The 17,095-nt window shown below is 38.3% G+C and overlaps 1 protein-coding gene across 2 annotated transcripts in view; it reads left to right on the top strand.

The window, feature by feature from the left end:
* Positions 1-17,095, top strand: part of LOC133396360 (guanine nucleotide exchange factor VAV3) — a 70,485-nt gene that overhangs the window by 10,029 nt on the left and 43,361 nt on the right. The window contains exon 2 of one of the 2 annotated variants that reach the window (XM_061666142.1): positions 3,896-4,012. In XM_061666142.1, coding sequence (XP_061522126.1) covers positions 3,896-4,012 — 117 coding nt within the window. Of the gene's footprint in view, positions 1-3,895; positions 4,018-17,095 lie in introns of those variants that run through there. The other variant, XM_061666143.1, reaches the window with a different exon arrangement.

Below are 17,095 nucleotides of genomic sequence, written 5' to 3'. Positions count from 1 at the left end.
GATACAGTTAAATTTGCTACACTACTCTTTATTAGCATTTCTACAACTGGTGTAGGCAGGAAGCCAATAGCTGCCTGAGCTACATAATATGCTATTTGTAATATGTAGGAAACAATTTCCCATTAACCAGTGAACAGGAGCATGTCCCGCTCCAGCTATACACAAGAAGTGGAATAAAGGACTACTTTCTACAGTTGGCTGACTAAATGCTCCTGCCCACTAATTGAAGAAAACCAGTAACTGTAAACTTTCATGATGATGATCAAAGGACCAAACAGTTAGAGCAAAGTCACCTCAGCCGACGTCATCATTTATGTTGAGGCTTAGTTAAACCTTGCTGCCTTATGTACCTCCTGCGCAAAGAAGGGTGTTTTTAATCAGCATTTTTAATTTTGGCTCCAGATCCCTACATTGTTTGCAATGAGTAGAAGAAGTTCCCTCTAACTTGGTAAGAATAATCTCATTAATAATGGGCATAACAAGATCTGATGTTTTTCAATTGTTTAAATATATACCTGTATACATTATATATATATATATATATATATATATATATATGCGAGATGGTGGACGACTGGTTAGCTTAGCACGTCTGCCTCACAGTTCGGAGGTTGTGGGTTCGCATCCAGGCACCAGCCTTCCTGTGTAGAGTTTGCATGGTCTCCCTGTGCTAGCGTGGATTTTCTATCGGCACTTCGGTTTCCTCCCAAATTCCCAAAAAACATACGTTAGTTTAATTGAAGACTCTAAATTGTCCATAAGTGTGAATGGTTGTTTGTCTATATATGCCCTGTGTGGGTGGCGACCAGGTCACGGTACTCTAAACTTTGCCAAAGTCAGCTGAGATAGACGCGCGCACACCCAGAACCTTAATGAGGATAGGCGATATACAAAATGGATGAATGGGTATTTTGTTGAGGCACTAGCAGTATTTTTGCTTCTGTGTTACGTTTTGCTGTTTCCACTTATTTCTGGCAGTAGTGTTGGCTGTTTATGTTGTATTTTGTATTTGTTCTATCCTTCCTGAACACGCAGTGTAACGTATGACAGATAACGGTTCACCAAATAAGATCTTTTTGCTGTAAGCTGTTTATTTGTCATAAATATTTCTTTAAAGTTCAGTATTTTCAAACGCAGCATCATTGCCATTTTATTAGCCTAACGCAAGTCCACTTTAATGCTTGCATTCAATAGGAAATGCCATAGACGGGCTAATGGAAATTAGTATTACCACTGCAGTCATTTTAAACCATCAAACAACTGTTATTTTACCAGTATGATATACAAATAGTGACTTCCTATCCTATATTTTTACGGCTCTTACCATATTATGTTGTATTTCTTTGATGTTATTTGTTGCTATGAAATAACACATCATTTTAACTTCCCAACCAATCTTTCCTTACTTGCATCAATTGATCTCACTTTATAAATCCACAGCATTGATTAAAAATTTAAAAGTATAAACTGTATACCTAATTTCGTAAAGGTAGTTGTTGATCTCCCTAAAGAATGTTTCTTATTTAATTTTATTTATCTATTGAAGATATCACAAATGAATTTGCATTTATCATTGTATTTTCTATCCTTTTATTCTTTCTGTTACAGTTCTCATGTAGTGTGTTATATTATTTGACATAATATGTAAATTGCTTGTTTAAGTAAAAACAAAATAACGACTGCTAAGGCGTATATACATACAGCACAATCTGTGAAGCTTATGCATGAAAAAAGTTCATTGTTCAGAGTTTTATTTATTTAGTGGACACTTACCTGTATACACCAGTGTTGCTGTAGATGATTTTTGATCACGTGATCATATTTGTTGGTCCGTCATGTTGTTCTCTATTCAAAGTCTCAATAATCATCGGAAAAAAATAAACCTCACGTTAACCTCCAACATGGTGGAGTGTGATGTCTCGGGAAAACTATCTTTAGAGCCCATTTTATTCCCCTCTTCATCTCAAAAAGGATGCAATTTTATACCCTTTTAGCTAATCAGATATAGATCGTAGCTGTCAATTGATTCTTTTAGTTTTGGTAAAGGTCTGCACACTTGTGCACTTGTTCCATCTGGGTCAAGCCCAATGTTGATGTCTTACAATACATTTGGTGTATCAGTCTTATAATGCAGAAGAAAAGTTGTCCGTGGAAAAGTTCTCTTTGGCTTTCCGTCCAACCATCCTCGGCTCATTGTAGCCGACACACTGTGCTTCTTATGTGCTGTGGGAAGCTGCTTCCCTTAGATAATGTAGTGAATCCTGAGGGACTCTCCAGAGACTGCAGGCGGACAAGATGTGCTTGTCTGATAAAATAGACTGATGTGTCCAAATGTAAACATTCAATAACATGGTTACAGTACTCATTTGCAGCTCGACTGCTGCTCTTACTCGACATCTTATCAGGAGCTCACTGGCTTAGGGGCTGTTCTTTTTCTCATTGAATATGTCTCCCAAACCGAATTCAGTTGGAGAGAGGAGTATTTCATATTTTATGCATTCAGACGGATTTCATTATTCTTTGTTTATGAGTGAAGATGTGCTGTGAATAACAGAATAGGTCCTACAGCTTTTCCCCTTCAATGGAGAGCTTTGCTTTCGGATATGTCAATAAATAAATTATTTTCTCACAGTTTATCTACTAGTATCTTGAGGAGAAATTCTTCCATTTAAGACAGATGTAATATTTTAAAGGTAAAAGGAATCAGCGGAAAACAGTTACCTCACAAGAAAAGGAAAAAAAAAAAACTCAATTCAAACAATTCCAAATAATATGGTTGGGTAACAATTGTTGTTGGCATTAAATGTACTGAATATTTTAGTCATGCTTAGACCAAACATACAATTTTGTTTCAGTTTGATACCATAGAAGTTTTGGCACCAAAGAACTAGGATACCAAAATAACTGATCCCTACCATACATCTTTTTAGCACTCATCAATTTGCAGAAAACGTATTTTCTTTTCAATGCTGTCGAAGTCTAAACTTTCCTTGGGACTGTATGAACATTTAAAGGAACCAAAAGGATTTTTTTTTTAGTTTCACCTTTGTTTATAAAGAGTAGGTAAAAACATGTTGTTACTCTGATTGCTTGATGTGTTTTACTAATGCACGTATTGCTATATTCATTGTAGAATGCACATTTACACATGAGGTCATCTGGTTAACCCAGTCCCATGAGTGTGGGTGGATAGTGATGTGGCAAAAACATCACTTCCTCAAAAAAGTTCTTTCATCAGCATGCTCCTCAGTTCCATCCTGTATCAATTACAGGAAGGATAGCAGCTACAAGCCAGAGATACCGCGTGTTGGCTAACTTCACCCTGGTGACACCTTCCCCTTCACTCCCCATCTGCATCACTGCTTTCCTTATAAATTCGTGTCACAGACTGAAAAAGGCTGTTCGGTAAATATTACCTAATACGAGAGCTTAACTTCACAGTTTTCTCCATTTCATTCCAGCATTTGGCAATTCCCATTTCAACAAAGACTCTGAGATCATTAGACTAAAATTTAAGGTTATACACCTACAACCTAAGTAAATAGTTTCTAAAAAGAGAAAACAAATATTGATCAATTTATTCAATTTCATATGTCACTGTAATTGCACTCGATTATGAAAATCTGTGGAAAAACAAATTCTTGTTGCATCCTACTGCACTAGCATTTTCTGCCCTGGAATTCGCTCATCCCTTCCAACTCAACCAATTCAAGTAATTGTTTTCAACAATCGGAACTTAAAACACCAATTAGCTTGGTCTGAGTCTAATCAGCAACACATTTAGCTCAGGTGAAAGGAAACATTTAGATAGGGGTAGATCTTTCGTGCAAATCATATTGCTTATACATGTACAGTTTCCTCATGTACACTGATGATGTTTCTCTTCCCAACATAGTTCCTATGCCTGAAGAACATCAGGACTTTTCTGGCGGCGTGCAATGACACATTTGGCATGAAGAAAAGTGAGCTGTTTGAGGCTTTTGACCTTTTTGACGTCAGGGATTTTGGAAAGGTAAGGTACGCAAGTTCAGTAATAGAAGGAGAAGCTTGTCCGAATACTCTGTCTGTCTGCTGTCCAAGGACTCAACAGAATCAGGCCATTTTGTCATTTTGCCTTTGCCCGGAGATTATGTTGAATTGTTTCATAAATTCTATAGTATTTCTTGCCTTTTTTATCAAATGACTGGCACTCTGAACTTTTATATCATTTTATGAAAAAAGGGTTCAACAGACGGCATGGCCCATTCCACTATGCAAGCGTTTTAATAACTTAAAGTAAAGCAAAGCAAAGCAAAGCCAATTTATTTATATAGCACATTTCATTTAACACAATTAGCTTTACATGATTAAAAGCATTTTTAAACAAAGAAAAATAAATAGCAACATTTAAAACAAAGAGAAACATAAAAGTACAATTAAAACAGCGTACAGTGCAAGAAATATTTAAGTGGAAATGCTCTAAAAAGAATGAGAAAAAAGAAGAGTTTTTAACCTGGACTTTAAAACATCCACACTAAGTCAACAGCAAGGCCTCCGGTCTGCTAGGCAACACTTGCACAAGTTTTATTTGAAATATTTGAAATTAATTAATTAATGGATTTTTTTTTCTTCTGAGAAGAGTACTAATAATCCTGTGTCCGTATGCTCAGAATGAAGCTAGGATGTTTAGCTCAGCCAAACATGTCCATAGTGACATTTTAGCAGGTGAAACATCCCATCCATTCATTTTCTACTGCTAATCCTGTTCAGGGTCATGGGTGAGCAGGACCCTATCGCAGTTGATTTTGGGCTAGAGGTGGGGTACAGCCTGAGCTGGTCGGCAGCTAATATAGACACACAAGCGTTCACGTTCACACCTTTGACTGTGAGGCAGATTCATTTACCACATGCACTACTGTGCTGCCTGTTTTTTTTTTTTTACACATGGAAAGTGTGCACTGTATGTCAAATTCTTTTTTTTTTTTTTTGCCCGAATAAAAACCCCAAAATAGATTTTTCGTCAGGCTTTGGTGACTATTCTTGCACTGTATAGAGTTAGGCTTGCAGTTTTGGTTCTTCTAAGCTAACTTTCCACTGAATATGCTTTATTTTTAACTTTCTTCTCTTTTAACTGAAAACCTGTCCTGAACAATCTGCCTATTGCAACTCTCTTAAGCTAAAGCTGAAGTAAGCAGCAGCATCACACGGCATTTTAATCACTTCCCCTCATTAGGGGAAAAATGTCTCAGCATGCTTTCTTTAGGGGGGTTAAAATGTCTGGACAAGGGTTCATTCCTTTTGATAAGGTTGCTGACTCTTTGCTTGGAAAGCTGTAAGTGCCTCTGCCTTTCTTTGACAAGATGTCCCCAGGAGGTTAAATTAGAATTCGCTGGGCCTGGATACTGCCACATGTTATGAAGTGTTTCAATTTTTCTTTTTGAGAATTAGTACGTGGGGGTCAGGGTGTTAAACAAGACACAGATACAGTATATATACAAGCTCATTAAATATTTTTATGAAATCAGTATTGAGTTCAGGTCAGTTTTGTGAAAAATGCATGAATGTAAAGAATGCTGAATAATATATCACCCATTCAAGTTTGATATTTTCAAATGAGGCACAGATTGTTTCCCAAACTCTGTCACCTGGGGTTCCCATTTGTCATAAATTATGATTGTATGATTCAACAAGATTACATCATCTTCTCGAAATGAAGCTGTCAGACACTTTAATTTAACACGGGCATCTGGTTAGGATGCCTCCCAGAAGCTTGCCTGGTGAGGTGTTCCGGGAACATCCCTGCGTGGGTTTTCTCTGGTACTCTGGTTTCCTCCCACATTCCAAAAACATGCATGATAGGTTAATTGAAGACTCCAAATTCTCCATAGGTGTGAATATGACTGTGAATTATTGTCTGTAGGTGCCATGTGATTGGCTGGCGACCATTTAAGAGTGTACCCCGCCTCTCGCCTGAAGTCAGCTGAGATAGGCGCCAGCACGCCCGCGACCCTTATGAGGATAAGTGGCTCAGAAAATGGATGGATGGATTACAGGAGTAATATTTAGTGAATGAATGATGACCTTCAGTAGCTCATCTGTAAGGACTTGGCGTTTGGAGCTGGAGGGTCATGGGTTTGAGACCGACTGTGGATAAAATGGCAACTAGTTGTGTGAGAGATGCTCGTCTGGTTGCTTGCTACTGTCAAGGTACCCTTGAACAGGGCACTTACCACACCCCCCGAGCTCATGTGGTGAGCACCTCTTTAACTCCGAATCTCCCCTTGCCTGCCTGCATATTTGTAATCTGGTTCTTAATGTGGTTTACAACATGAATATACAGCAGAGTGTAAATTGAATTTCCCCTTAAGGGATTATTATGATTGTAATAGATAGTTAAAAACATAATAATTCAGTTGTGCAGCAGACGGGCTGAAAGATGGTGCTTTTTACCTTCATTTCAATGCATCATGTTGGTTCTCCTAGATTCTACCCATATGATCAAAACATGATTATCTGTATTTTGTTAGTTTTTTTTCAAAGAGTTATTCTGAAGTTAAGCACTTTATTTGAACATGTAATCCTTTTTTTTATTTAGTTGCTCTTATTTTGAAATTCACAGCACTACTTTAATTTAGGAAATTAGAAAACACACAGTTGTGCTCATATGTTTGATTACCCAGGCAGAATTTGGCAGAATACCATATATAAATTAATGATGGTTGTTGTTCAGTCATTAGTCATATTTAAAAAAAAAAACATCATTTCACTAATTGTACCAGGGTATGTAAACTTATGAGCACAACTGTACATATATGGAGTCATAGGTATTGTTCTAGAGCTATAAGGATTTACCTTTCTCGTCTTTTTTACAGTTAGTGCGTTGTCTTTTGTTGTCATCTTTTCTCACCCCCCCTCTAGAAACCCTGTTATGTTTGACTGTTCGACTCTGATACTCAATAAATATCCATAATAATAATAAGAAACCACAGTGGCAGCTTAAAAACTCCACTGTGACACAGTAAAACTGTTCCGGCATAAAAGGGAGACAGAGCCTTCATTCGGTTTGACCTAACAGCCGAACAGCACGAAAAAAATAAAAATAAAAATAACACAAGGGTTTCACAACCATCCATCTTTTTTTCGAAAGAAATGGTTCAACATTTTGGGAAGTGAATAAATCACACTGATGCCGCTAGTGTTACCATTCTCAGACCTTAAGTAGACAGATCTCTTGAAAATTTAATAGCAATAGTTATGCACTGTAACGAGTGGAAACCACACATTCAGGGCTATGAGAGCTTAAAACTTTATTAATGAATCTTACAATTCTCATAGAATCTACGCAACGTCAAACGCAAACCGCTTTGAAATTATGGACAAATATAACATGTTTTTACAGCGAACTATTGTAGACGATGAATAATTTTGGTTGAGAATATACACTGTGTATCCATCGGTCCATTTTCTATACCGCTTATCCTGAGAGCAGTAAATAGTGTGAAGAACTAATAATTACTAGTGAAATACTTAAATAGGACAAGTGTTGTATAATAGAAAACTTTGGAGAAATATTGTTCTTTTTTACTATGATATAAAAATACATATTTCTGTCATAAGACAGTCTATCTGCATATTATGAACTCCTGTTTTGATGCCAATGTGAAGAGTGTAGTGCTCCCCAGAGGTATTTCCATGTAGCTCAACTTCCAGTAAGCCAAACTAACATCATGTTGCTTTACCACAAATTAGTGGAGCCTAAATGAGCAACTCCTCTGCTGTGTGCAGACAATAATGGACTGTACATGATTAATCAACATTGAACTAAACACAATCGACCAGATTCTCGATTCTTCTTCAAATAATTGATTAATCCATTATTATGTCCATCCGTAATGGTATTGAAGAACCTATGCTTTCAAAGAATGCCTCAAGACTGCAGATAATGCAAGGAAAAGATTCATAAGGTTCTCTCTTTTACATCCGTTCTTGTGACACATTGTATGTGATTCAAATGTACATTTTTTTTTTTAGGTCTAATTTCACTTTTCCTCCCGGGATTCCAGTTGGCTCAGGCAGAACACTTTTGATGACTCTGTTGAGTGACTCCTACATTGCCCTGAGTAAATTTTACATCTCTGAAATTAGACAGCAAGCCGGCAACTGTAATGCTCACTTGGCTGGCTCTGCAGAAGCTAATGGAGCAAGGAGCAGCGGGAATGGCTAAGCTGCCACTCACCTGCATTTTTTGGTTTTAAAAATAGCTCCCTTGCTCCCTATGAATAAAATATCAAGTGTCTGTTCATTGTAGCGTTCGTATAGTGGTGGACTCACATAAGAAATTCACTTTGGTATAGTTAAGATTCTTCTGACCTTCTTTGCCTTTAAAATCTGGGATAGAACCCATTAGCAAAAGAGCAATCCCGTATGGGGTTGAGAGATCTGAGAAAACATGACAAGACTGGAGCTAAAAGCTGCTGGACGGTGGCTACACTCATTGAAAGCTGCAAAACACTGCAGTGCTGGAAAACACAGTCATCTGCATCAAATCTGTATGTGGTTGTTTTTCCTTGGTGCAAAAACATCTGGTAAAAACATCTGTCTTGAAGACACATGGAGGGTTTCAGACTTTGGCGTTCCTCAGGGAAAGGAGATTCTTCGCTTCAATGGGCAAACATTAACTCTGATATTTAGCACCCAGCAGCGAGAGTGACAAAGGATCTTTTTTAATGGTACAAAGTATTTAAGGACGCTTCCGAATTCCCTTGCTTTGTAACCCGAATGACAATCCAGAGTGATCTCACTCATTTCTGACTCAACACATCTCGTTGGTCACAGCTTGTTTTAAAATGGATTCAAAATGCTGACCAAATATTTCCATGCTAAGTGTCACATGATGGACAAGGTAATAAGTACTCGGAAAATATGTCATAAACTGACCGGAAGAAGGATATTACAGTATGTGACACTTTGTGTGTGGGACCCATGCTGCATCTTGTATTGTACAAATCCAACTGAGTGTTTCCTGTGAGTAGGCATTGGACATGGATAATCTCTGCTTGTGTCATTTATTATCTCATCACTTCACAAATATGGTTGTAAAGTCTCTATTAAGCTTTCAGTAGGAACGAAATAAGGCAGGGCACACAAGACACATGTGAGAAACCTGTTGGCCAGTTCTAAAAATAGCTCACCAGTGATGGGACATTGTGATTTCCTAAGGAATGTTGTAGAAGTAATTACATTGAAATGTAAACACTTGCAGAAATGTATTTGAAATAAATTGTTGTCTTTTGATTTTTATGCTTTTGTCAATACTGAGCTATTCGTGGTGTTGCAGGCAAGAGGTCGTGGACCCAAGCACAGGGAAGCAGGGAGGCAGGCGGTAGTGCGGGAATCTAAAAAAAAAAAAAGGAATTTCATTAACAAAAAGGCAAACGAGGTCTGTGGACTAATTTAAAAAAAAATGTACAAAGTTAAAAAAAAAAGATTCAAATTAACAAACAAACATGGGCAAACTAAACAGTCCCCACTACAAAACAACAGGGAAACTGACATGATAGGACTCTAAACGTGTGATGACAATAATCCCACGCAGACTGAAAGGAAAACAGGGAGCTAAATACAAGCAAATTGATGAGACAACGAGGCACACCTGGACAAGACACGAGTGGTTGGAGGGAGCTGTTTGGTAGACACAAGGAACAGGGTTAATGAGAATAGGTGGAAATGAAAACCTCACGAGCAAGATACTAAGGAATGAACATTGACAAGGGACACGGAAAAACATGACCTGACATAAAACCAAAACAATCTAATCAATACAAAGTCAACAAAAACATGGATCATGACAGTTTCCTACCTTGTTATATCATTGCTGATAAGTATTGTGAGAACTCATTAACATGATAAGTGCCTTCACATATACAGTAGATGAGTATTGTTAATTATTAATGAGAACATTAAATTGAAGGTAATTGGAGCACATTTGTTATTTCAGCTATGTGCATCAGACTGGTAGCCTTTTACAATAATCAGTACCCAAAAAGTAATCATAATAATTCATCAGCTCAACTCAAAAACAGAGAAACATAAATAGACAAAAATAAACAGGTGAAAGGGTTGATGGGTTAATGAAGGTTAAATGCTAATTGAAAGAGTTAACTGTTTTTTGAGTGATTGTGGTGAGTCAAAAGCACTGACGTGTGGTGGGAGAGAGTTCCAGAGGGTGGGGGCTGTAATAGTGAAGCTCTCAGATCCCCCAAAAATGGGATGGTCTTGTCATCTTACGTTGTTGCATATAGAAACAAATCCCTTTTGTCAGGTTTGTTAAGTTTAATCTTAGTCTGTGCTCTACCGAGTACTACTCTTGATTATATATGGATCCAGTTTATTAGGCACGAGTGTTGTATCATCATTTTATTCAGGTTCTGTATTTGCAGAGAGTTTAACTAGAGCGGCACAAGAGTGCAAAACTCATGTCTTTAAAGAGGTTAACATTTAACAAAGCGTAATGACACCCTTATGTCAGCCTGAATGAAATCTTCTCTACAGCAACTGGCTCGCAAGCATTTTGAAGAGGGTGAACATACTGAGTGTTCTTTTCGGGTGAGGGTTGGTGGATAAAAAGACATGGGAGGGGAAAACAAAAATGGAAAGGAAGCAGGGGATGGAGGTCCATTGATTAGTTGTTTTCCCCTCAGGTAACAGTGATATGTTTAACGATGGAAATCCACTCAAGCAGCTCTACGTCCCCGACGAACTCCCCCTTCCTTTCTCCTTCCTCTCCCCGTTGCCCTTCAGCTGTTCTCTATCCAGACAATTTGTGTGACCAGATATCATATGTCATCTGTGTTAATGGATACTTCGGGGGAATCTTTGCAGCTTTTGCCTTAGCTACTGTGTGGTCTACTTTTTACATTAACACATTTTCCTCCATGGCTTATGTTGGCCATTCAGGATATGGCAAATAGCACACTTGTCTTGCTCACAATGGGGAAACATTCCCATGATGACAGGTTTAAGTCGGAAAAGTGATTTATTGTCAGTGTAACTCTGGATTGTTGCTCTGTTGCATTTCTATAGCATTTCTTGTAGGTAATTTTCATGCTGCTCTGGCCTTTTTTCTCTCTCTGTAAAATGTCATTCAACGAATACGGATTTTCTTCTCTCCTGTGTCCCATTTCACATAAGGCTCTTGGCAATTCCATCCATCCATTTTCTGAGCCGCTTCTCCTCACAAGGGTCGCGGGGCTCTTGGCAATTGAAAGTTACAATAAAATAAAACAAAAAAACAAAAATGGGTTGACTAAATTGCTGCTCTGTAAGAAAATCCCACAACTGTGTCAGCGCCTCCTAACCTAACACTGACTAATTTAAATACTCTCCTTGGTGTCATCATGCAAAATTGGTTTATCCCTAAACTATTTAAATCCTAAATTACAGAGGTCTGCTTGTTTACTGGAGTTGTAGTACTTTTAATTTTCTGTGTGCACTTTACTTCCCACATACAAGGGTTATAAATTTTGCATTGAAATCTGAACAATTTGATGGAAGCTTTAAAGTCGCTGTGCTCAAAAGTCTTTGGATAATTCATGGGCTCCTGGTTTCTGACTCCATGGCGCTTGCATCTACTTGAGTCACACTTCTGTTGGCCTTCTTCAAGCGTGAATGCACGCACAAATGTGCAACCACTACGCACGCACGCACACACACACACACGCGCGTTCAGACAAAGCTGAGGGCCAATGAGCTCTCTGCCTCTTCGCCCACCAGCTGCAGCGCCGAATTGTCTGTGATTGTTTCAGGGTGTAAGAGGGAAATGTCTTTGAAGATTGCGGACCCGTGTTTGATCCCTGTGTGAGCGCAATGAATGTCTGAGCTGCGACAACTACCACCTGATGGCATGAATGAGGGCCCTGCGGGGGTGGTTGACAAAATCTTTTTTTTTTTTTCTTTTGCTGCTAAGACAATACAAGCAGAAAAGTTATTTCACCCTGGTGGTTGTAGTGTGCTCATTAAAATGTCAGCTGAATATATTTCTCACATACCAAAGTGTTGCATTATACTGTAGAATGTCTACTGATCAAAGAAATCTGTATACTTATCCTAAAGTCACATCCAGTGGAATTTCTAGTGTTGAACACAATCCATTCTGAGACGATGATTGACGCTTGATTTGTGTAGGGTTAGAAAAAAAGTCCCATAGAAAATAATGGCAAAAGAGAAACTCTATTCCTGGTTCAAAATTATCGCTCTTAAACCATTTGTTAACAGTTCAGGCAATTTAAGTGACACACTGTTAATACTACTACTACTATTACTATATTGATAAACTTAAACACTCAAAATTTTGAGAACGTAACACCTTTTGTTAAGGCTGGTCGTTCATTTGGAGTAAGTGTTGCAAGCAAGTCATAAACATTTAAAGAAAAGCTAAACACAGGCACAGAGTTAATCTTTTTGTGCTCAAACTGAGGTCTTTGAAGTTTTATTTCGAACGTGCAATACAAATACAGAAAAGAAAACAAAAATCTACAATATAAATATCCCATAGTGAAACACCATTTACTGTCAGTCCGAAAAGGAATAGGAAGAAGTTAAACTTGCGCAATGCTGACTCATCATATGGTTTTAGGCATGTTGTTCCTTATAATTTTGGTGGGTTTCTAGTTTGTACGACTATATAATGCTCTACGATTTAACTTTGGATGACAACCAATTATGACACTAATGTTCACGCTAAATGGTTAACTGGTTGAACAGACCTCATCCATCTATCCATCATTCCATCTTGACCTGAAAGTGAGTATGTTTGGCTGTACATACAATACTAGTTCAAAGGAGGCCTCATACTGAGTTCAGAACATTAAAGCTGCAGTGACGAGAGAAGATCCAATAAAAAATGATTTTTATTATTGAATAGATATTTTGATCTTTTCACAGTAAAACGACATCTGAATCTTGAATGTAGTGCAAATGTAGTTTTATGTGTCTGTTTTACTTTTTTGTAATAAATTAGACACTTTAATATGGATTTCAAATGTGAAATTGCATTTTGAAAGTACAGTGCACATAGAACCAGATGAAGGACAAATTGATTTCTGGCACCTTGATGAGAAGGCAATATTTTTCACTCACACTGGTTGCTGTGAAGGATACATGGCAGATATTTATAGGCCACCGCTGGGTCTGGGCCAGCCGGTGTGCATGTGAAGCTGAGCCACCGTGGACAGGATCAAAGACTATAAAGCATGAACTGTAAGTCTACAAACTAGTCTCCCTCACCTCACTGTCCTACTTTCTGACAGCTTTTCCCCCATCTTCACTCTTCAGTGCTGAGCTAGCAGAAACTACAGGGATAGACTATGGGACAAGTGTCAAACTAAATGCCCGGCAGCTAGATGCGGCCTGCCATATCATTTCATATGGCCCATGTAAGCAAATCATGTGTGTTTATTTCATGTTGTTCTGGACCAAAATTTTAAATACATTGTTTTCACTTTTAAAAATGTTGATAAATAGCAAGCATTTTCAAATAAGAAAGTTCGCAGTGATGTGGGCAAATAGATACTTTTAATTGGACCATTTTCAACTGTACTTAAACTATGCGGATGTACGAAAGCTGGGACAAAATTTAGGCAAAAAAATGTTGAAAAACCAAATCATCAACTTGGGGCATAAGACTGCTTGTGTGGAGGAATGGGCCAGATTCACAGCAGAGCAATGCATGCGACTATTTTATCCATACAGGAGGCATCTTGAAGCTGTCAATGCAAACAAAGGCTTTAGTACAAATAAATAAATAAATACCAGTTGGCATGTTCACTACTTTTTCCCTGTGTCATTTTACATTTTTATACACAACATAATTTCTGATCTTATTTGTTCGACTTTCTTGGTATGTATAGATTACTTGGGTTCTTCCCAACATCTGGTGAAGCTTTCGTGTCAATAGCACCTTTTGAAATATATTTAATGAGAAAAATGGTGACGTGTAAAATACTTATTTCATTTTATTTATGTACACATTTTTCCATTTAAGGTGTCCTAAAGTCTAACTCCTTGTCCGTGACTGTTTAGTGTCTGCTGCTGTTTAGCATATTTTTAAATATTGAACCTAATAATAATCAACTATGCAGACTTATCATACAGTGGAAAATCCAGTTTAGAATGTGTGAGTGATCAGAAGGATAAAGGATTGTGGTATTGATTGATATTCGTGCTGATACGATAACCCAGCAATCCGTCATCCCTTACCTATGATCTTAATGTTTCACCTTTTGGGTCATGTTTTTTCTACCTTAGACTGAGTAAAATGGAGGCTTCTTCCCTGCCGATGATTATATGAGGTACCCTTTATGCTTACTCTCTAAATTTGGAAAAAATGGCCCTATGGAATAAACAACTTTTCCGGGGGAATTTTCGGACTCAGTCTAAAAGACAAAGTGCGAGAGGTTTTATAGTCACTAAAATGGAATCTCTGTTTTCCCACACATTTCTGAAAACACTCCTTTGAATCTTTGATAAGGCGCTATTCCTAACAGTGAATAGGATTTTTATAGGGGTGTTTATGATATTTCAAGCTATCAGAGATGTTTTTCTGGAACATAAAGATTTCAGAAGCTGTGCATTGTATGCGATTGATTCATTTTCCAGACCCTCAAAGCTTACTAGGGTAGTTGATGTTTTTCCCCCTCTGTTGCTTCCCAGAGGTAGAGTAGGTACTGTCATTCAAAGTATGGGGGAATAGCATCATCCTTCCCTACAGTAATCTTCAGAAAATATCCCACCTCATTACTGTGGCAACTAACAATATCTCAACATACTCTATTCCGGGCGGCACGGTGTACGACTGGTTAGAGCGTCTGCCTCACAGTTCTGAGGACCGGGGTTCAATCCCCGGCACCGCCTGTGTGGAGTTTGCATGTTCTCCCTGTGGCTGTGTGGGTTTTCTCCGGGCACCCCGGTTTCCTCCCACATCCCAAAAACACGCATGGTAGGTTAATCGACAACTCTAAATTGCCCGTAGGTGTGACTGTTAGTGCAAATGGTTGTTTGTTTGTATGTGCCCTGCGATTGGCTGGCAACCAGTTCAGGGTGTACCCCGCCTCCTGCCCGATGGCAGTTGGGATAGCCTCCAGCACGCCCGCGACCCTAGTGAGGAGAAGCGGCTCAGAAAATGGATGGATGGATGGATAAAGTTGAGCTCTTTGCAGTCTCATTTGGAGCAAAACGAAATAATCACTGTGCAAATGGGATGTTTGTTTTGCAAACAGTGACATGAGGCTGCCAGTATATCCTCCACATTTTTCCTCTTCTCTGAGGATTTCATCCTGCTGTGTCAGTCATGAAGACACACTTACACGGAGAAAGCTGAGTGTCGCATTTGGACATATGGGTAAAGTTGCGCTATATGCAACTAACTTTAAGCAGGTTTTGAGAGAGAAAATTTGTAAACTTTACTTTCTTTTCAGTCCTTAATGCAGTCCTCTAATCATGAACCAATTTACACTTCAAGACACAAATGTGAATGTAATGAACAAAGCCAGCAGTGCTGCATTGTTTTGTCACATCGTAGACCTCTCCTCTGAGTCCCCTTAGTCTCTAAGACAAGGTGGTTTGAAAAACTCCCTTCTGATGGAGTGTTCTACAGATATGTTTTGAAAAGGCTTTCCACTGTTAAGTTGGATGACATGTGGAGTGAACCAATGATGTTTTTTTTGTTTGTTTGTTTGTTTGTTTGTTTTTTAATCCTAACTAGTAGTGCCCTTCCAAATGTTGGAAAAAATAAGCCTTGTAGTTTATTATGAATGCTGATTCAGTCACAAAACGTGTTAATTCATTTAATGGTGTGTTTACAGGACCACCACCGAGTTTCATGTAGAGACAGCATTGTCAACATAATGTGCAAAAGCTACAGAAAATGCTGTAATACGCATACCAGACCAGTAGTTGACAGTCACTTGGTTAAAAAAAACAACAACAACAAACAAACACTAAGTGCATCATATTCAGTAGCTGCTCATCCTCCCAGACAAAAAACTCTCTTTTAAATACAGTCCATGGCTATATATGAAATTGAAGGCAAGCCTGACAATAGCAATGTGTCTTTCACTGTTTAATGACATTTCAGATTCCAAAATGCCAATGACATGTAATCAAAGTGCTGAAGCAAAACATATTTATAAATTTTTCAATTAAATACAGTGCCCATTTGAAGCCCATTTGCTCACAAAAACATGGCCTAATGAGGGCAGGACAAGACTAGAAGAAATGAGTGATGTTGGTGTTTGATCAGGACCTTGCTGCATTCAATCAACCTCATTAAAAAAAAATGGATTTACTGTAAAATAACAAAAAACCTCAGTGCATAGAAGGAAAAACAAATATTCACATCTATACAAATGATACACCCACGGTAAATCAAATCAAATCAGTCTTGTATGGTGAGTTACGCCTTGACTGGATCCTAAAGTTTCTTTATTTCCTACGACTGTGGTGTTGCTCCACAATGTTGTCATTTCTGATATCATTTTTACATCACAATTGGGTTTGCAATGTAAATCCAGCCTGAGTAAAATTTTAATTTTAATGTGTAAAAGAGAAATATTAAACCAGAACACAGGAAAAATGGATCAATACTCTTTCCCCAAATCAGGCTGTCAAAACATTTCAGCAGAACACTTTGGTCGCTCGCAGAAGACCCATACAGTATCATCTGTGCATTCTGCTTGATTCACAACCATTCCTGCTGTAGGTTAGTAAACAATGGCTGAATCAGTATGAATCAGACAATGTATCTCATATACATGCTTTCCCATCAGTGTAACACGTTTATAGGAATGCTCGTTTATGTTGACAGTTGTTAGTTCCCTCTCTCCAGCTGTCAGCAAGGTGTAGATTTGGCAGCTCAGGCGTGCTTGTGCATCAAGGTCTCAATCTGTGTGGGAATGTCAGCATATCCCAATCAGTGTGCATGTGTGTGTCTCTAAGTGTGAAAACAGTGCAAATGTGTGGTCCCCATATGTGATATAATAATTTGGTATGATTGTATAAATGCTCTGGGAGAGCAAGAACAATTTTAAGGATCTGATTCAGGTAGAGTGGTAGAAAACAC

This window comes from Phycodurus eques, chromosome 21 (assembly GCF_024500275.1).
Source record: "Phycodurus eques isolate BA_2022a chromosome 21, UOR_Pequ_1.1, whole genome shotgun sequence".
NCBI lineage: Eukaryota > Metazoa > Chordata > Actinopteri > Syngnathiformes > Syngnathidae > Phycodurus > Phycodurus eques.
This window is presented reverse-complemented; position numbering and strand designations above follow the sequence as displayed.